At 43.1% G+C, this 21,612-nt stretch overlaps 1 protein-coding gene and 1 gene segment (V, D, J or C); one reads left to right on the forward strand and one right to left on the reverse strand.

The window, feature by feature from the left end:
* LOC137348552 (Ig heavy chain C region, secreted form-like) overlaps nt 1-21,612 on the reverse strand; it is a 703,592-nt gene that overhangs the window by 489,470 nt on the left and 192,510 nt on the right.
* LOC137348977 (zinc finger protein 271-like) overlaps nt 1,967-21,612 on the forward strand; it is a 35,112-nt gene continuing 15,466 nt past the window's right edge. Inside the window, exons 1-5 of one of the 3 annotated variants that reach the window (XR_010969181.1) lie at nt 1,967-2,124; nt 3,205-3,312; nt 3,615-3,698; nt 13,761-13,857; nt 13,975-20,840. Coding sequence is in view for 1 of the 3 variants with exons in the window: in XM_068014228.1 (XP_067870329.1) it covers nt 10,848-11,434 (587 nt within the window). In the remaining 2 variants the exon portion in view is untranslated. Of the gene's footprint in view, nt 2,125-3,204; nt 3,313-3,614; nt 3,699-10,482; nt 11,435-13,760; nt 13,858-13,974; nt 20,841-21,612 lie in introns of those variants that run through there. The other 2 variants (XR_010969180.1, XM_068014228.1) reach the window with 2 other exon arrangements.

The raw sequence follows: 21,612 nt of genomic DNA on the forward strand, positions 1-21,612 counted from the left end.
AACAGCTAAAACTTCTTCCCTTTCAATGCTAATTTCTTCAAGTATATCACAATCCCCCTCCCTGATCTCTACACCTACATCGTCCTCCATTGTGAACACAGATGAAAAGTAATCATTTAAAAGCTCACCTATGTCCTCCGGCTCCACACACAGATTGCCACTTTGGTCCCTAATGGGCCCACTCTTGCCCTGGTTATCCTCTTGCCCTTAATATACTTATAAAAGGCCTTCTTTTATCTTGCCCGCCAGTGTTTTTTCATGTCCCCTCTTCGCTCTCCTAATTACTTTTTTAAGTACCCCCCCCCTACATTTTCTATACTCCTCCAGGGCCTCTGCTGTTTTCAGCGCTCTGAATCTGCCATAAGCCTACTTTATTTTCTTTATCCAATCCTCTGTATCCCTTGACATCCAGGGTTCCCTGGACTTGTGGTCCTACCCTTCACCTTTACAGGAACATGTTGGCCCTGAACTCTCACTATTTCCTTTTTCAATGACTCCCACTGGTCTGATGTAGACTTTCCTGCAAGTAGCTGCACCCAGTCCACTTTGGTCAGATCCTGTATATCAAATTGAAATCGACCTTCTCCCAATTCAGTACCTTTATTTCCGGTCCATCTTTGTTCTTTTCCATAACTACCTTAAATTTTAGAGTTACTGAGAATTGAGTTAAAGTGTCTTGTGACAACAGCAGTGAGAAATGGTCCATATTCCTATTGCTGATATTTTCTACTGCCTACCTCAATGACCACAATAAAAATCCTTTCCTTGAGTATCATGGTTAATTTGATGAATTTGCACCCCTGACAATGTAAATCCACAGAGGTAATCCGATAAGGTTCATTCACCACCCCGTGACATGATGCAGCTAGCTCTATTCTGTTAACAAAAGTAATTCGCATTGGCATTGCATAATATTTAGCTTTCCATCAAGCTAATACAGTCGTGCTGCTCCTCATTCATGTTTGTATGCTTAGTTACTTTATTTATAGGGAGAAATGTGTTTTAAATCGGACTGTTTTGATGGCATTAGATTGGCTATAGCTTTATACACAGCTTAATATGGGGCGGCGCAGTGGTTAGCACCGCAGCCTCACAGCTCCAGCGACCCGGGTTCAATTCTGGGTACTCCCTGTGTCTGTGTGGGTTTCCTTCGGGTGCTCCGGTTTCCTCCCACATGCCAAAGACTTGCAGGTTGATAGGTAAATTGGCCATTGTAAATTGCCCCTAGTATAGGTAGGTGGTAGGGAAATATAGAGACAGGTGGGGATGTGGTAGGAATATGGAATTAGTGTCGGATTAGTATAAAATGGGTGGTTGATGGTCGGCACAGACTCGGTGGGTCGACGGGCCTGTTTCAGTGCTGTATCTCTAAACTAAACTAAACTTAATTGCCCCACGTCCATGGCTGAGCCAATAATTTTGTCAAATGTCCCGGTTCTCAGCTGCTGCAAAAGCATCTCCAGCACTCACACAGCTCTGATCAAAGTGACACTCTGCATGATCCAGATGCAGTCCAGCACTGGGCTCTTGTAGTGTGAATAAGGCACATTCACTGCCACGAGGAATGATCAGACATGTCTACAGGATGGAAGATGGTCACATATCCAAGGACCTTTGCTTTTATTTCTGTATGGTGAGGTGGCCGGGACCAGATGACCAGTGGGCGTCTAAAGCTCCGCTTCAAGTTTTCTTGCAACTGTCACATGAAAGCCAAATGTCGACTATCAACTTGGAATCACTAGCTGACGAAAGAGGGAAATGGCGTCACATCCTGTGGACTGGTGTGCACGACCACGATGACCAGTTGCTGCAGCAGCTTCACAACAGGCGCCAATTTCAAAAACAACAACTCACACAGTCACTCGGCAGCTTCAGCCTTCGTGCAGATTTGCCCCGAACAAAGATGGCGACGATGGGGGCGGGGTTTAACTTTTCTCCCCGAGCGGAGCAGCTGCGCGTGCGCGATTGTCGGTGGGCACGCGGAGGATTTTTTTCGCATCGAGAAGTTTGAGCAGGAAACGGTTAACAGTCGCCGGCGTTGCCATGGCTGTGGGGGCGGGGCTTAATAACGGCGCGCGTCGGCACAGGTGGGCTATCGAGCTCGAGCTGAGCAGCAGCAGGCAGGTCAGCGGCCAGGAGCAAGGCCGCGGAGAGAGCCTGGGGCTCGAGTGGGAGGCGGCAGGTTTCTCTCTGGGGGAAGACACTACTCTGACTTGGGCCACCCAAAACAGTGAAACACTGGGGTTTTAATGTCACAGCTTTTGAGGGGGAGGCAATGGGTGTGAGAAAACTTGGTTGATAATTACTGAGCTTGGATGGGTTTTGGTGTCTCCAGATTTTCCACCAGTCCCTTTGAGGAAAGGACTGGCTGCAAGTTTTTACTAATTCATTCTTGGGATGTGGGCATCACTGGTAAAGCTGGTATTTATTACCCTGTCACTAGTCGCCTCTTGAGAAGGTGCTGGTGGTGGGCGGTTGCCTCCTTGAACTGGTTTCATGCGACTGAGTGGCTCGTTCAACCACTTCAGGGGCAGTTAATAGTGAACCATGTTAGTGTAGGACTTTAGGCACATATACAGGCCCAGACCGGGTAAGGACAGCAGGTTTCCATCTCGAGGGCCATTATTAAACCAATTTTATGCTAACTGTGAAAACGGGGACTGTCCAGTCCTTTATCCCTTTGCTGTTTGTGGGATCTTGCTGTGTGCAGCTCAGGCTGCAAAAGTGAGTGCACATTTTATAGCTGCTTAATTGGATGAAAAGTTCTTTAAAAGGGCAGCGCAGTGGTTAGCAGTGCAGCCTCACAGCTCCAGCGACCTGGGTTCGATTCTGGGTACTGCCTGTGTGGAGTTTGCAAGTTCTCCCTGTGACCGTGTGGGTTTTTGCCGGGTGCTCCAGTTTCCTCCCACAGCCAAAGACTTGCAAATTGATAGATAAATTGGCCATTATAAATTGCCCCTAGTATAGGTTGGTGGTAGGGGAAGTGAGGGAAGCTGGGGATGTGGTAGGAATATGGGATTAATGTAGGATTGGTATAAATGGGTGGTTGATGGTCGGCACAGACTGGGTGGGCCAAAGTGCCTGTATCTGTATCTCTAAATAAATAAAACACCCGTCAGGAAAGACGTTGTATAAATACATGCTCTTGGGTCATCCAGCAGCTTCATGGTCACTTCTACTGACAACCAACTTTTTTATTTCCAGATATTTTCTTCCAATTCTCAAACTGCCGCGGCAGGATTCGAACTCTCAGCCTCAGGATTAATGTGACAGAACCACAACTGAGTGCTGTGTGACAGAGTACTTAATTTGGTAAGTGTGGGATTTTCAAGGTTTGATCTCCTTCTAAAATCTCTAGTAAAGTTTCCATTTAGCATTTCACTTTACTTGAATGTTAAATTGTAGTTCCTTTCAGTCTTAGTCAATGGTAAACAGCTGCCTGCTAATGTGAGCTGCACAATCAGTTACTTAGGTAGCTAGTTAGAACTGGTTCCCTAGTCAGCAGGGCCTGACTCAGGTCTCGGAATGCTAGTTAGTATAATACAAGAGGCTTTGTTCACTCACAAATTTGCTAAGTGAGGGAGGAGGTGCTGTTCTAGTTTTTTTTTTTACAGAACAAGCCGTGATCCAAGGGAAGGAGCTGGAGACAGTGAGAGCTGATACCAAGAGACATCAATTAGGGAGCAAGTAGGTAATTGGTGAGTTTTAAGTTTGTTTTCCCTTTCTAAACTGGGTTAGTGGTTTAAATGGGTAATGGGGAGATATAAGTATTGTATTAAATTTGTAGATTAACTAGTTAAATTACTTAATGTAAGTGTAAATTATCATTGATATTTCTAAACTGGAAACCTAATTAGTTAAATAAAACACAATCGAGATGGCAGGGCAGATGATGTGTTGCAGCTGTAGCATGTGGGAGCTGGTGGACACCATTGTGATCCACTGCAACCATATCGGTAGTAAGTGTCTGCAGCTTGAAGAACTTTGGCTCAGAGTTGATGAGGTAGAGTCTGAGGCACTGTGATGCATCAGGGAGGGGAAAGTCACCTGGACGCTTTGTTCCAGGAGGCAATTACACCCCTTCGGCTAGGTACTTCAGATTTGGTTCCTGGTCAGGGACAGGAGGGTGTGAATATGAGTGAGGCAGGTATGGGGCTCCTGAAGGTAGCACTGGAGGAGCCTCAGGCCTTGCACTTGTCCAACAGGTTCGAGGTTCTTGTAGTTTGTGTGGATGAGAGCAGGGACTGCAGGGAGGATTAGCAAACTGACCACCGCAGCATGGTGCAGGGGAGTAAAAGGGAATGTCGTCGTAGTAGGAAACAGTATAGTTAGGGGGAGAAGTACTGTTCTCTGCAACCGAGAGAGTGAGTCCCGAACGCTCTGTTGCCTGCCCAGTGTCAGGGTTAAGGACATCTGCTTAGGGTTGGAGAGGAACTTGGAGTGGGAGGGGAAGGATCCAGTTGTTGTGCATGTGGGTGCCAAAGACATAGGTAGGACTAAGAAAAAGGTTCTGCTTAGGGAGTATGAAAAGCTAGGGGCTAAATTGAAAAAGCAGAACCACAAACCCTGCAGAACCACATGTCTGGATTACTACCTGAGCCACAAGCAAATTGGCTTTGGGTAAATGAGATCAGAGAATTGTATGCTTGGCTCAAAGATTGTTGTGGGAGAAATGGGTTTGGATTCATGGGTGACTGGCACCCGCACTGGGGAAAGAGGGAGCTATACCATTGGGCGGCCTTCACCTGAACAATGCTGGGACCAGTGTCCTGATGAGTCGTATAACTAGGGCTTTAGAGAGGGCTTTAAACTACATAGTTGGGGGAGTGGGGTGGGTTCACGTGAGGGGAGATTTGAAAATTTGAAGAGAAAGGACAAGGCAATAGTGCAGGTTAGCAATACAGGTAATGGTAACTAGGGTATGACCGGAAGGGACAGAGGGTACAAATATAAGAGTGCACCAGCAAATATGGTCAGAGTCGGGAAAAATGGCTTTAAAGTAATAGAGGAGAGGAGGGTTCGGGTGAAGGGAGATTTAGAAATCCAATGATAAAAGTTGAGATCATAGAAAGTATATTGATGTGGGTAAAGAGAAGCTGAGTGGGACAGGAAGGGACAAAGAGTTCAATAGTAATAGTGCATCAGAGAGTAAGGTCCGTGCAGGAGATAGTGGTCAAAAATAAAACTGAAGTCACTTTATCTGAATGCGTAGAGCATCCGCAATGAGAGATGAACTAGGAGCATAAATAGTTCAGGATATGGGCCAAGTGCTGGAAAACGGGATTAGAATAGATAGGTGCTTGATGGCTGGCACAGACATGGTGGGCCAAAGGGCCTGTTTCTGTGCTGCATAATTCTATGACTCTATCTATTCATCATTACAAAGACATGGTTACAAGGTCACCAAGATTAGGAAATAAATATTCCAATGGCAGAATGGAAAAGGAGGAAGAGTAGCCTTGATAGTAAAGGATGACAAAAGGACGTTAGTGAGAAAGGATCTTGACTCAGAAAATCAGGAAGTAGAATCAGTATGGATGGAGATTAGGAATAGAAAGGGTCAGTAAATGCTGGTGGGAATAGTTTATAGGCCCCCCAACAGTAGTTATACTGTTGGACAGGGCATTAAACAAGAAATTATTGGAGCTTGTAACAAAGGCAATGTAATAATTGTGGGAATTTTAATCTTCATATGGACTGGACCAATCAAATTGGCAAAGGTGGTCTGGAAGATGAGTTTGTAGAATGCTTTTGTGACAGTTTCCGGGAGCAATATGTTGTGGAACCAACTAGGGATAAAGCTATTTTAGATCTAGTATTGTGCAATGAGGCAGGGTGAATGAGGAATGTCAAAGTAAAAGATCCACTGTCAAATAGTGAACATAATACCACTGAGTTACACGTTAAGTTTGAAACTAACACTGCTATCTTCAACTTAAACCAAGTGAATTACATAGATATGAGGGCAGAGCTGGCTAAGTTGTTTTGGATAAATAGACTAAAAAGTCTGGCGTTAATAAGCGGGGGAAACCTTTAAAGAAACAATTCAACATAGAGTCAGAGTTATAAAGCACAGAAACAGGCCCATCGTGTCTGTGCCAGCCATCCAGCACCCAACTATTCTGATCCCATATTCCTGTACTTTGCCTATAGCCTTGTATGCTATGGCATTTCAAGTACTTATCTAAATACTTCTTAAATGTTGAGGGTTCCTGCCTCGACCTTCAGGCAGTGCGCAAAGGAAAAACTCAGTGTAGATCCATTCATGGCTCACTCAGGATGTTGAGCATAGGATTAGCTTAAAAGAAGAATTATAATGTTGCTACAAATAGTAGCAAGTCTGAGGATTGGGAATAGTTTAGAAACCAGCAAAGGGCCACCAAAAATTTGATTAAAAAGGGAAAAAATAGAATGAGAGAAATTAGCCAGGAATATTAAAAACAGATTGTAAGAGCTATTACACGTCTATATTTAAAAAAAAAAGAGGAGCTAAAGTAAACCTTCGTCCCTTAGCAGAGACAGGAGAAATGATCATGGGCAATGAGGAAATGGTAGAAACATTGAACAAATATTTTCTGTTTTCACAGTAGAAGACATAAGTTACGTACTAGAAATAGAGGGTAACCTACAGGCTAATAAGAGTGACAAAATTAAGGTAATTAATATCAGCCGAGGAAAAAGTACTGAAGAAACTCGAGGGGCTAAAATCCGACAAATCCTCAGGACCTGATGGTTGACATCCTCGGGTTCTAAAAGGGAAAGCTGCAGAGATAGTGAATAGCTGGCTGTGATTTTCCAAAATTCCCTAGATTCTGGATTGGTCCCAGTAGATTGAAAGTTAGCAAATGTAACACTGCTATTCAAGAAAGGACGGAGAGAGAGCACGGGGAACTGCAGGCCAGTTAGCCTGACATCAGTTGTCAGGAAAGTGCTGGAATCAATTATTAAGGAATTCTTGCCATGTACATAGAAAAGCATAGTATGATTAGAACAAGTCAACATGGTTTTATGAAAATAAAATCCTGTTTGTCAAATTTGAGATTTTTAAGGATGTAACCAGTAGGGTAGATAAAGGGGAATAGTAGATGTAGTGCACTTGGATTTCCATAAGGCATTCGATAAGCTGCCACACAAAAGGTTAATGCACAAGGTAAGGGCTCATGGAGTTGAGGGTGATGTAATAGAATGGATAGAGGATTGGTTAATTGTCAGGAAGCAGAAAGTCGGGATAAATGAGGAATTTTCAAGTTGGCAGGCTGTGATTAGTGGAATGCCACAAGGATCAGTGCTGGGACCTCAGCTATTTACAATTTATATTAATGATTAGAGGAAGCAACAGAAAGTCAAATATCTAAGTTTGCTGATACAAAGCTAGGTGGGGATGCAAGCTGTGAGGAGGACACTGGCTGCAAAGAGATTTGGACAGGTAAAATGAGTGGGCAACAAGTTTGTAGAGGGAATATAATGTGGAGAACTGTGAGGTTAATCACTTTGGTTGTAAGAATAGAAAAGCAGAACATTTTTTTTTTAAAAGGTGTGAAACTTGTACATGATGTCCAGAGAGACTTGGGTGTACTCGTACAAGAAACAAAAATAGTTAACATGCAGGTACGAACATACGAGAAGTAGGACATTTGGCCCCTTTAGCCTGCTCCACCATTCAATAAGATCATGGTTGATCTGTTTGTATCTCAAATTTCACACGCTCATCTACCCCTGATAACCTTTAATTCCCTCGCCTGACAAGAATCTATCTACGTCCACCTTAAAAATATTCAATGACCCCGCCTCCACCATCTTCTGAGGCAGAGTGTCCCAAAGTCGCACAACATGCAGAGAAAAATTTCTCCTCATCTCTGTCCTAAAAGGGCGGCCCCGAATTTTAAAACCGTGCCCCCTAATTTTAAAACAGTGCCCCTTAGTTCTGGACAAGAGGAAACATCCTTTCCACATCCAGGTACACCAAGCAAATGACATGTTGGCCTTTATTGCAAGGGGATTGGAGTACAAGAATAATTAAGTGTTGCTCCAGTTGTACAGGGCTTTGGTGAGACCACACCTGGAATACCGTGTGCAGTTTTGGTCTCCATATCTAAGGAAGGATATACTTGCAGTGGAGGCAGTACAGCGAAAGTTTACTAAATTGGTCCTTGGGATGAAAGGGTTGTCCTATGATAGGCTGATTAAATTGTCAATACTCTGGAACTTAGAACGAGAGGTGATCTCATTGAAACATTCAAGAGTATAAAGGGGCTTGACACGGTAGATACTGAGACGTTGTTTCCACTGGCTCAGGAACCTAGAACACGGGGGCACTGTTTCAAGATAACGGGCTGATCATTTAGGACTGAGATAAGGAGAAATTTCTTCACTTAAAGGTTTGTGAGAGTCTTTGGAATTCTCTACTCAAGGTTGTGAATGTGCCATTGTTGAATATATTTAAGGCTGAGATAGACAGATTTTGGCTTCTCAAGCAATCAAGGGTGGCAAAGTGGAGTTGAAACCCAAGACCAACCATGATCATATTGGAAGGTGAAGCAGGTTCGACAGGCCATATGGTCTACTCCTGCTCCTACTTCTTATGTTCTTAACACCGAATAAGAAGCTACTGGTGCTATGTTTGTACCAAGCAGCTGTGGAGCTTGTCCCGGTGATTGGTCCGGTTTAATGGCTGTCATAATTATAGGGGTCCGTGTGCAGCAGGGTGCATGCGCAGTCATCCAGGGCCAGGAAGTAGGAGGAAAGAATGTTGTGAATTTCTATCCTGGATTGACAGTGATAGCTTTTGTATACTCTTTTTAGAAGAGGAGAATTTACACAGCAAACTCAAACCAAGAGAAGTGTTAGTCTCTTAATTTCTGTCCTGAACTGACCGTGACTGTAGCAACACTTTTGTAAATTGAGAAATTACAGCTATCAGGAATGACTTGAACAGGTTGCGACTTTTTTCTTTAGAAAAAGGAAGACTTAGCAGTGGCTTCATAGAGGGCTTTAAAGTAATGAGTTGGTCGGACAGGGTAGATCTGAACATAGAATATTTATGACAACAGACTGAATGGCCTCCTTCTGTATGTACATGCTGGTCAAAAAAGAGCTGTACTGCCTAATCCCACTTTCCAGCTCTTGTTCTGTAGCACTGTAGGTTACAGTACTTCGAGTGCACTGCCAGGTTTTTTTAATGGGATGACAGTTTCTACTTCTGCCACCCTTTCAAGCTGTGAGTTCCAGACCCCCCCCATCACCCTCTAAGTGAAAATAATTCTCCCAGATCCCCTCTAATCCTTCTGCTCGTTACTTTAAATCGATGTCCCCTGACGATTAACCTCTCTGCTAAGGGAAAAATAGATCCTTCCTCTCCACTTGATCTAGGCCCCTCATAATTCTATATATCTCAATTAAATCTCCCTCGCTCTCCTGCTGCAAAGAAAACAACCCCAGCCAATCCAATCTTTCCCTGCAGCTGAAATTCTCTATTTCTGGTACATTTTCGTAAATCTCCTCTCTGCAATCATATCCTTCCTGTAATATGATCAGAACTGTATGCAGTTCTCCATCTGCAGTCTAACTAGTGTTTTATATAGTTCTAGCATGACCTCCCTGCTGTTATATTCTGTGCCTTGGCTAATAGAGGAAAGTATTCCGTATACATATGCCGCCTTAACCACCTTATTGAGCTACCCTGCTATCTTCAGGGATCTGTAGACATGCACTCCAAGGTCCCTCTGTTCCTCTACATTTTACAGAATTCTACCATTCACTGTGCATTCCCTTGCTTTGTTTGTCCTCTACAAATGCATTACCTCACACTTCTTGGTATTGAATTCCATTTGCCACTTTATGCCCCCCTGACCAGTCCATTGATATCTTCCTGCAGTCTACAGCTTTCTTCCACATTGTCAGCCATACTGCCATTTATTGTATCAACAACCTTCTTAATCATGCCCTCTATATTTAAATCTAAATCAATGATATATACCACAAAAAGCAAGGGACCAAGTACTGAGCCCTGCTAAACTCCACTGGAAATAGCCTTCCGGTCACAAGACCCCCATCGACTATTATAATTTGCTTCCTTGCACTGAGCCAATTTTGGATCTGTTACTTTTCTGACCAGTCTGCATGTGGGATTTGTAAATGTGGAGAGAATGTTTCCACTTGTGGGACAATCCAAAAACAGGGGCCATAAATACAAGATAGTTACTAATAAATCCAACAGGGAAATAAGGGGAAATGTTTATACTCAGTGAAACTCACTACAGCAGCAAGTGCTTGTGGCAAAAAAGCTGAGATACTTTCAAAAGGAAACTAGACGAGTACATGAGAGCAAAGGGAATAGAACGATATGCTGAAGGGATGAGATGGGATAGATGGAATGGAAATAGAAACACCAGCACAGGCTAGTTGGACCGAATGGCTAGTTGGACCGAAGGGCCTGTTGTCTGCTGTATGTTCTATATAATTCTGTGTGAACTCCTTTTACAGGGTTTTACAAGGGGAGGATTTGCAGATGGGAAGCTCAAATCAAAAACCGCATCAGGATCTGACACGCACTCATTTAATCAGGACCTGAATATCATCGGCCTTTGGATGTGGAAAGAGGAATGTTTGTCTGTTCTGTCTGGGAAAAGATTTCAAACATCAATGTGACTGGAAAAGCACCGAGACACACAGATCCGAATGAGCGTGCTCCAGTGCGTTGACTGTGGATAGAGCTTTAACCAGTTACACAGACAGAAAACAAATATTGCTCCATTCACAGCGGGGAGAAACTGTACGCGGGTTGTGTGCGTGTGGTCGAGGCATTCAATTGATCATCCAACCTAGAGAGACATTAGGACACCCGCACTATGGAGAAACCTTGGAAATGCATGGACTGTGGGAAGGGATTCAGTTACCCATCAGAGCTGGAAATTCATCGGCGCAGTCACACTGGGGAGAGGCCGTTCACCTGCTTCGCGTGTGGGAAGGAATTTGCACAGTTATCCACCCTGCTGACACACCAGCGTGTTCACACTGATAGGAGACCCTTTAAATGTTCGGCATGTGAGAAGAGTTTCAAAAGCAGAAGGGAAGTCCTGAAACACCAACACACTCACACTGGGGAGAGGCCCTTCCTCTGCTCTGTGTGTGGGAAAGGATTCCCTAGGTCATCCAACCTACAGAAACACCAGATAGTTCACACTGGGGAGAGGCCATTCACCTGCTCCATCTGTGGGAAGGGATTCACTCAGTCATCACACCTGCTAACACACCAGCGTATTCACACTGGGGAGCGGCCATTCTCATGCTCTGTGTGTGAGAAGGGATTCACCCAAAAATCCAGCCTGCTGACACACCAGCAACTTCACACTGGGGAGAGGCCATTCATCTGCTCCGTGTGTGGGAAGGGATTCGCTCGTTCATCCAACCTGGTGAGACACCAGCGAGTTCACAAGTGACTGCAGGGATTGGATTCTGCTGTTATTACTGTTTCTAATCACATCCAGGACTGAAGCATGTTCATTCTGACAGTTGGTGTTCCTTTTTCCCAATGTTAATAAACCATAACTGGGCTGGAGTTTAATATTCTGGATAAATGTGAAAACAATCAGCTTTGGTTTAAAAATATTGTAGATTTTTGTCTTTCCCACCTGAGTGTTTAACATCACCTAGCTGGAGCTCAAAGGACAATCTTGGGAGGATCGACAGGAACAGAACTTCAGCCTGAACGCAGTCCTTTAGGATCACACTGAGAGGGGTGAATGGCACCTTTGTCTTTTTCCTCTCTGTACTGAGAGTAAAGTCTCAGTGTCGGTTAATCCTGAGGCATGTAAGAAATGTGTCCCAGCCCCACACTCCCATGGTTCAGAGCTCCGAGGCACGGAACAGAAGGCTCCTTTACAACTGTGTTTAGAGTCAGGAAGAACGTTGAAGAATGCTGGAAATGTGATGTCAAATCAGAGATTGGTGTAAAACTGTGATTCGTTCTAAAGCCTGGCTACCCGACCCAAACCCGACTAGACCCGACGACGTGTTGGGGTCGGGTCAGGCCTCTCTTCTGATTCCAGCATTTGGGCCCTGGTCGGGTCGGGCTGGACAGTGCTGCCTCTGAGAAGTAATCTTCAATTCAACATTAAGGTCAAGGCGGGAAACATGCAGTACGGACTCCACACTCTGCAGCGAGCATTTCTATGAAATCATCGCACTCCTGCTGTAGCTTCCATGCATCCAAAGGTGTTTCTACACTACAGTACACTATGGATGTAAAACGAATGCTGTCTACTGGAAAATGTTTAGCAGTGGAAAGTTCTGTAGCTGGAAAAGGTAAATCTTCCAATTGGAAACATTTGAATACTGTTGCGATAGTAAAAGTTCAAGTGGATTCGTACAATGCAAATCTTGCAAACTTCGACTAAAATATGACAGCAAAAAGACGAGACATGCATCTTTGCAGCGGCACACTGAAAAAGGTAGTACTCTACCCGCAGCAGGTCCAAGTCAGTCATACCTAACTTTGTTTGTACAGACGAGCGAAAAAAAAACATACCCGCACACAAGAAATCAGAAATTACAGACAAATGCGTGAGTCTCTGTTGCAAGGGTATTCGACCTTTCCAAACTGTCTCTGATGAAGGGTTTGTTGAGCTAGCACAAGAGCCTAACAATGTGGGTGCTACATATGGTCCAGTATCAACATCAAGTGTGTTACCAAATCCAACTACAGTTTCAAGGTATCGTGATGTGGCTGAAGAAAAAACAACTAATTTCTCATTCCTGACACACTGAAGGATGTGAATGTGGGAATGACAACTGACGTGGACGGACCACTGCCATAAAATCCATTATATGTTGATAACTTGTCATTACGTCACAGTAGGTTTTAAACTTGATGCCAAAGTTTTAACAGTAATGTTTCCACTGGAGGACGCCGAACCTGCCGAAAACATCAGGAGTGAGATTTTAAAGCTGCTAGTGAATACTTTTGGATTCGACCCAGTAAATTTAAATAAATTAATCTGGGTGACAGATCAAGGCGCTAACATAGTGCTTGCTGTTAGACCATTTTGACGTCTAGATTGTCAGGACCACTGATATAACACTGTCCTTCGACATTCACATGATCCAAAGGAATTAGCTTCCGAAGCTCCGGATGTTGTAGAAACTATACATCACGCCAAAGCCTTGGTGACCTATGTTAAACAGTAAACGTTTTGACATGATTTGTTTCTGTTTTATCTGGTTATTTTCACAGTGCTGTTTGTGGGAGCTTGCTGTGGACAATGGCTGCTGCGTTTCCTACTTTACGACAGTGACTACAATTCACAAAGACCTTCATTGGGTGGAAAGTGGTTTGGGACGTCCTGAGGTTGTGAAAGGTGCTAGAGAAGAGCAAGTCTTTCTTTGTAGAGAGAAAATGGATAATCTCACGAGAATACTGCTTAAAAATCATGAGGGAGTCGAGACGTTGTTTGAAAGTCCGGAAGAGACGGGCTGATATTTCTGACAGAAAAGAGAAATACAGTGTGTATCTGATCATTATCTACAAAAACTTAGTTCGGCTCCTAGAGTTGGGATCTTTAATTTTATGTACTCAAGGAGTTGGAAGAAAGATGTCCAATAAATACATAACTGCATTTTAATCACTTAGATTATTTGTTTTACATTTCAATACTTCAAAGTATGGGCTTCTAGGATGCTTTATCTCTTCTAAGAGTGAACTGTAATCGTTATAGAAGCAATTAACAAGCAGCACTTACTGATTTTTTTTTTTTTTGTTGCAGCATTGACAGGTAAATACTTACAAAGATCTCAAAGGATAGAGGGACACTCTGAAAGCTTTGGAGGGTTGGGATTCACCCATGACATCAATTAATCTAGGCAAGAATGTTTTTTTTAAAAGTGCTACTTGCCTTTATGTAAAATTGTATTAAATGTCAATACTAGAAATTGTTCAACATACTTCGTCAATATTAACATGTTTTTTTGACTTTGTAGGCTATTCGAGGTGCTGGCCATTATGTGTATGCTGATCAACCAGAAACCATAGTCAGAGTTATACAGCACAGAAACAGGCCCTTTGGCCCATCATGTCCATGCCAGTTATCAAGCACCGATCTATTCTAATCCCATTTTCCAGCACTTGGCTCGTAGCGTTGTATGCTATGGCATTTCAAGTGCTCATCTAAATACTTCTTAAATGTTGAGGGTTCATGCCTCTACCAGCCCTTCAGATAGTGTGTTCCAGATTCCAAGCACCCTCCGGGTGAAAAATATAATCCTTAAATCCTCTCTAAACCTCCTGTCCCTTACCTTAAATCTGTGCCCCCTGGTTATTGACACCTCCGCTAAGGGAAAAAGTTTCTTCCTATCTATGCCCCTCATAATTTTGTATACCTCAATCAGGTCCCCCCTCAGCCTCCTCTGCTCCACGGAAAACAACCCTAGCCTATCCAGTGTCTCTTCATAGCTGAAATGCTCCAGCCCAGGCAACATCCTGGTGAATCTCCTCTACACCCTCTCCAGTGCTAACACATCCTTCCTATAGTGTGGCGAACAGAACTATACACAGTACTCCAGCTGTGGCCTAACTAGCATTTGATGCAGCTCCATCATAACCTCCCTGCTCTATATTCTATTCCTCGGCTAATAAAGGCAAGTATCCCATATGCCTTCCTAACCACTTTTATTTACCTGTAACGCTTGCTTCAGTGATCTATGGACAAGTACACCAAGGCCCCTCTGCACTTCCTATGATCCTATCATCCATTTTATATTCCCTTGTCTTGTTAGTCCTCCCAAAATGCATCACTTCACACTTCTCAGGATTAAATTCCATTTGCCCATCTTACCAACCCATCTATATCATCCTGTAATCTAAGGCTTTCCTCCTCACTATTTACAACACCAATTTTTGGCATCTGCGAACTTACTGATCATATCTCCTATATTCACGTTTAAATCATTAATGTACAGTACAAACAGCAAGGGTCCCAGCACCGATCCTTGCAGTACACCACTGGTCACAGGCCTCCAATCGCAAAAACAACCCTTGACCACCACCCTCTTCCTGCTGCCACTAAGCCAATTTTGGATCCAAATTGCCCTGGATCCAATGGGCTCTTACCTTCTTGACCAAACTCCCATGTGGGACCTTATCAAAGCCTTACTGAAGTCCATGTAGACTACGTCAACTGCTTTACCCTCATCTACACACCTAGTCACTCCTTGAAAAATTCAATCAAAATTGTGAGACATGTTCTCCCCCTGACAAAGCCATGCTGACTATCCTTGATTAATCCCTGCCTCTCGGAGTGGAGATTAATCCTGTCCCTCATAGATTTTTCTGATAGTTTCCCGAACACTGATGTTAGACTCACTGGCCTGTGATTACCTGGTTTATCCCTGCTACCTTTCTTGAATAATGGTACCACATTCTCTGTCCTCCAGTCCTCTGGCACCTCTCCTGTGGCCAGAGAGGATTTCAAAATTTGCGTCCAAGCCTCTGCAGTCTCCTCCCTTGCCTCACATAACAGCCTGGGATACATCTCGTATTGGCCTGGGGATTTATCCACTTTTAAGCCCGCTAAAACCGCTAATACCTCCTCCCTTTCGATGCTAATTTGTTCCAAGTATATCACAATCCCCCTCCCTGTCTCTACACCTATATCGTCCTTCCCCATAGTGAACACAGATGAAAAGTAATCATTTAAAACCTCACCTATGTCTTCCGGCTCCACACACAGATTGTCACTTTGGTCCCTAATGGGCTCTACTCTTTCTTTGGTTATCCTCTTGCCTTTAAAATACTTATAAAACGCCTTGGGATTTTCCTTTATCTTGCCCACCAGTATATTTCATGCCCGTTCTTCACTCTCCTAATTACTTTAAGTACCCCCCTACACTTTCTATACTCCTTTTTGCAGGAAGTTCAGTCCCCATCCCTTGCCTTTCGGGAATTCAATCACCCTCCCTTATTTCCAACCCATGCGGGAGTTCAATCACCCTCCCTTGTTCTGTTACCGGTGAGAGTTTGTTCTCCCCCTCCACGTGCAAGTGGTTACCAGACGAGATTCAAGACTGAAGTTTCTTTGTTTGAACACTGGTTTATTCAACCATGCAGGGGAGCCACATGAATCAAATTGAAACGGGTAAGCTCTCCGAAACACAATGGTCATACACGTTTACAGGATTACTTATCAGACATTGTTTACATAACCAATCAGATTATACAGAGTGACTTAAATGAGCCAACCACGACTCGTACATCCCTGCGCCACATTTAACTTTGTTTTAACATGATCATAATGAAATAGTTAGAGGGTCCCCTCGGCGGTCAGCATGACAGCCTATCCGAGGGGCTGCATGTACATACTAATAAAATGACTCCAATTAGCGACCAACACACATCTCCTGAGCACCAGTTTGTTATCAGAAAGCCACACCTCCCCCCTGCTTGTCCAATTCTGTCTGTGTCAGCAATTTTGTGTATCCAAGGTCTTTTAAAGCTTGTTCTTTGTTTCATGTATCCTTTTAACTTATTCTTTGTGTCATATATCTTTTTAGTGTATTTTTTCTTTTTCAATCCCCCATTTTGGCCCTTGGCAGGTGCCAAGTTGACCAACGGTTGAGGAATCTTACCCACATATCCTTTGGATGGCCAGTCCTCCAGATCTAGGTAATTTCCCTAAACCATTAAATTGTATTTATCGTATCCTATCAATCCCTGTCTTTTCTATCCCCTTAATTTGCGTGGTCGCTGCGCCACATCCCTTCTGTGCGAATAATATCTTCATGTGGTTGAATGTCCATCATTGGTAGCAACATAACCCTATCGTGATCAACAATACTATAACTGACAACATGGATGCCATTGTCCTCGCTATCTTCCACTACCCAGCCAATCTCCGGGCAGTGGTGGTGCTAGTGGCAGAGTTAATCAACCTCTTGGCAGATCCCGTGGCCAAATTAACCTGTACTCGGCCTTTCTCATCCAGCTCGTGAGAGGTGGCTGCGTACCGTTGGGCTATTCGGATAGCTTCTGAATTGCTTGCCTAGCCACTCCCCCTGGGGTCTGGTCGATAAAGGTTTTGTCATCCCAACAGGCCCCGAACACACACCCTGACATTCAACCGGGGAAGTGGAATTCCCCTATTGTGAATGGGTTGGTAATTTGTAAGCAGAAGCTGGTCGGGTCGGTGCAGATGAGGTCGCTGTATGCAAATTCAGGTTCACTAGTGATGAAGCACCACTGAGTGGGTGAGACTTGTATGGCTCGAAAAATGTCTTTATCAGTATTACTGATGGGGTAACCCTACTGATCGTAGTTACGGACATCAAGGCATGGCAGGAGCACACAATATAATTTTTGGACTCGGCACAACACCCCTGGGTGCTTGGGTGGGAATTGTTTATGTACGATGTACCTGTGCGATCCTATTCAGTACACCCGGCCTCCCTGGGGAACTCCCAGGGATGTGAACTGATAGCTGTTAGTGAAGGTGCCGATTGGGTGGTGGTCTTGTGGGACAGCCATGGTGAACTTCGTAATTCCTTCCGTTCCTCCCTCCTGGAGTTGTGTAACTACCAGTTCTTGCTGGTCTCGATGTAGATTTATAAGGTTCAACCGATGGATGGATTTGAACATGTGTTCAGGATCGCCCCAAATCGGATGTTCTGTATATTGGATCGGACATCGTCTATAAGGTCTCTAGCTAACGTGTCGCAAGCCCGCCCCTTCGTCTGTGAATCTGTTACGTTTAGGATACTTGTAGCAGTTTTATTTAATGTCTGTAGCAAGCCTTCCCTTTAAGACATCCGTAGAGGTTAAGGCATACTCAGTTCCCTTCGCTGTGAACTGTATTCCCCTTGCATTTTCAGTTGCCCCCAGGAGGCGTACCCGTTTAACTCAGGTTCGTATGGAGTTTATGGCTGAATTGGCACTCCTGAATATTCTGCTAAAATCCCACAGTATGCTTCTTTTCCTCCTCCCTTTGTGAATTCACGGGTTGATTTATATTCCCGGGGCAATCCGGAACTTATAATCCCGTTTTAACTTCACCATCTGGTGGGCTGCCCAACGCCCTGAACTGGGATGTTCCCTGCAGTGGGTATTTAATATTGGGGCCAGCCTGGTGAGGTTATAAGATGCCTTTATAGTGACCATAGTTACATTGTGCAACAGCAGTTTCTTACTCCCTATCCTAATTAACCCATTTATCGGTGGATTGACTACTTCGGGGCATCGGGAGTGGGTTTCTGATATCCACGGGTGCTTAAATTATAACATCTAACATCTACACATCCATATCACTCTATAACATTAATACACATATCTTGACAATACTGTCCGTCTAAATCAGGTTCCCATACAAAAGGGGGGGGGAGGGGGAATCTATCCACCCTGCAGTTACATTGATTCCTACATTAGTCAGTAATGGGCTGTACGTGGGATGTGTTAACTTGCATATGTACCACCACTTCCCCAGTCCTTGTCTTAAACCCCCTAGAGGTCTAAATTACCATCAGTATCCACGGTGTACATTACTTGGGTGTACTGTATGGGGATTGGCGTATCATGATTGAAGGATGGGTGTTCGAACTGCCATCCTAGACCGCTAGCTGGGGTTGCTGTGTAGCCGAAGTCATTTGCCCATACACACCCAGGGTTTACTTGACTTTGTCAAGGTGACAGTGATCATTGTCCCAACCTGTGCTGTAACCATCTGGTCTGGTGGCTATCGCTAGTAACCCTGTCGGAGATCCATGTTGTCGGCTTCCTGATCCATTCTCCCGTCCCTCCTTTCGGCAGCTGTACATATTGGCCCCGAGTGTAAACAGGTGCGTTGGTTGATGTGTCTTTTTGGGACTTCCCAGGCTGAGATCTCACCCACATCCCAACTGGTATAGATGACCTGTAGAGACATTCGCCCCGGTAATTCCAGAATGCAGTTAGTTCTTAAGAATCTTTAACTGTGTATAATATTTCCATTTAATTCCTGTTTTCATGTCTATGAGCGCACACATATCACCTGTCATAATTACCTCATGTGGTCCATGCCATTGGGGTTGAAGTCCGCCGTGTTCTGGACCCCTTCTGACCATTACCTTATCTCCCACCTGCGGAATCTTCTGTTTTTCCAACTGCTGATCCAATTCTATGTCCTTAGCTGCCTGTCTGTCCTTAACCTCTTGTCTGAGCTTGTGTAGCTCTTTACTCATTTCTCTGACATACTCTCGGATTCTACCTTTAAGCGGGCCTGCGTCCGCCTATCCGACCATTATTCCTTTTGGTAACTGCATTGCCCATCTTGTCATTAGCTCAAATGGTGTAAATCCTGTATTCTTATTTGGGGTGGCCGGTAGATGCTTCAGAATGCTGGGTAAAACTGTTGCCCAGCTATTCCCTTTTCCTTGTATTGCTATAGCTTTCGAGGTCTTTAAAGTCCTGTTCATTCTTCCATTCCAGAACTTTGAGGATGATGGGGGATGTGGAATTTCTGTTTTATCCCCAGATTCCTTTATTAGCTCTTGCATCAGCCCAATCTAATTGCCAATTCCCATTAATTATAATTAGATTTCATTCATGCGCCCTGGAGAAACTGTACAGTCTTAAAACTTTAAAACAGAAATTAAATATTCCCATTTGATTCCAGGCATTACCATATTTTGTTTGTTTTTTTACCTCGATCCTGGATGACATTTTAATTTCTTAAAAGTAAATTGCACTGGATTTTCGACATCTCAGATATTCCAAATTCAAATAAGTGTTGCTGGAGTGACAGGTTTTATTATTCCATTTAATATCTCCCCAAAAGAAACTTTGTTTTTTTTTATAGTTGGGAACCACCTACATTGCTTTTGTTTTTTGTTTTCTAAAACTTTGTCCTGTTAAATGTCAGATAATGTTCCCTTTGCTTTAAATAACCACTCATATCAATTTAATTTTATCGATTCCAATTTCTTATACCCAGACTTGATGGTATTTGCATTTTTTTTTACATTAAAGACAGAAGTGCTTGCAACTATCTCTCCTTCTCAAGCATTTTGTCTCATTGATAAAGATGCTGTGACATTTATTGTCCTCAGTTATGTTCTTAAATTCTTAAAGCTGCTGGATCTCTTGCTATGGCATCAGAATGCATTGTAGCTCTCTCCCAAAGCCCAATAGGTTAATTTTACTTGCAGCAATGCAAAAATTAAATGGAAAAACAATAGCTGTAGCAAGGTTAATTTCTTTGCTTGTCTCCAAGGGGGCAGAGCAAAACATTCTCAGCTGCGTCACTTTGCGTAACCTTTTTCTTTATGATCAAAAAAAATAAACTCCATTTTAAACTTGTTATTTTTGATATCTTTTGGGTTTTAAAACAACAAAATCATTAGTTACATTATCAACTTCAAAGGAAACCATCTCCATTAAAGAAGACAGTAGTTTAGATTAAACTCCCATTGTTTCCAAACTTTTAGCATCTTTTGCAAGAGGTTTCTAATCCAAGGATTTTTTTTGTATACGACCAAGATGATTCCAAATTCCAGTTCACGGCAATAAACATTTAAATGTTTTTCTCAACTTAACATGTTAGTTAACCTTAATAGTATAAACTTAGTTCAGACATTAACTTATAATACTTTAACTCCAGACAGAACAGAATAGCACGTGCTTTTTTTTTAAAGACAGGTAAATTACGTCATTTTTCTTGTTCTTTCTTCAGGCGCCTTTTCAAATGACTGTAATAAACCCAAAAACTAAAGAAAAAGTTATTGAACATTCTTACAACAGAAACCTTATCAGCTTCTTATGCAAATGTTAATCTTTCCCATATCTCCTTTGCTTATCCTTCTCCCCCTTAAAACAATATCCAATTTCTGACACTTGCTACTTACAAAGTCAGTAAAACATGTCTTTGAGTTTAAACTGCAAAATAAAGCAATAGCAGATTTTAAATGTTTGCTCAATTAAAGCAGTGTTTTAAACTTCAAATTGGATTTCTGCCAGACATCTTCAGACTTTCAAGGCTGAAGCTTATCTCTTAGAAAATTGTTCATTGGCTTTTCACAGTTGCAAAACCAACTTTTAAGCTGGAAATAAAACTTTAACTTTAAATATAATTCAATTTCATATCCCATTCCTGGGTGCACAATCTTAAATTGAAATGAACACACTCAACAATCACTTTTCACACTCATTCAGTTCCAAGCAACTTAGAAAATTGATTCCTGTAATAGTTTATAAATTCAAAGTATCAAAATCTGTGTCAAATTCCTTGTCCTGTTGCCAAGGAACACACACAGGTTCAACGAGTTCACAACCAAAACATGACTCAAGGTTCCCACAAAATATACATGTGTAAAGATAGAAAAAGTAACAGACTCATGCTTTCAACATTAAAGCCAGACAACAAAGACTTAATGATGGTCAGTTCTACAGAACACAAGCTGCACATCTCAGACATTAATTTCATTCGTGGAGGCTTCCAACATTCACACATTTGAATCAAAAGACACAGTAACTTGTCTCCTATATTACAGATCAGTTTCTGATGTTTTCGAGCAAAGAAGAGGGACATGGTCCCTTCTCCTCCCCATTGCTCAACGAACTCGAGTTCCCCCTTTCCCGCTGCAGCCATTTAGTTACTC

Source organism: Heterodontus francisci, chromosome 34, assembly GCF_036365525.1.
Source record: "Heterodontus francisci isolate sHetFra1 chromosome 34, sHetFra1.hap1, whole genome shotgun sequence".
Taxonomy (NCBI): domain Eukaryota; kingdom Metazoa; phylum Chordata; class Chondrichthyes; order Heterodontiformes; family Heterodontidae; genus Heterodontus; species Heterodontus francisci.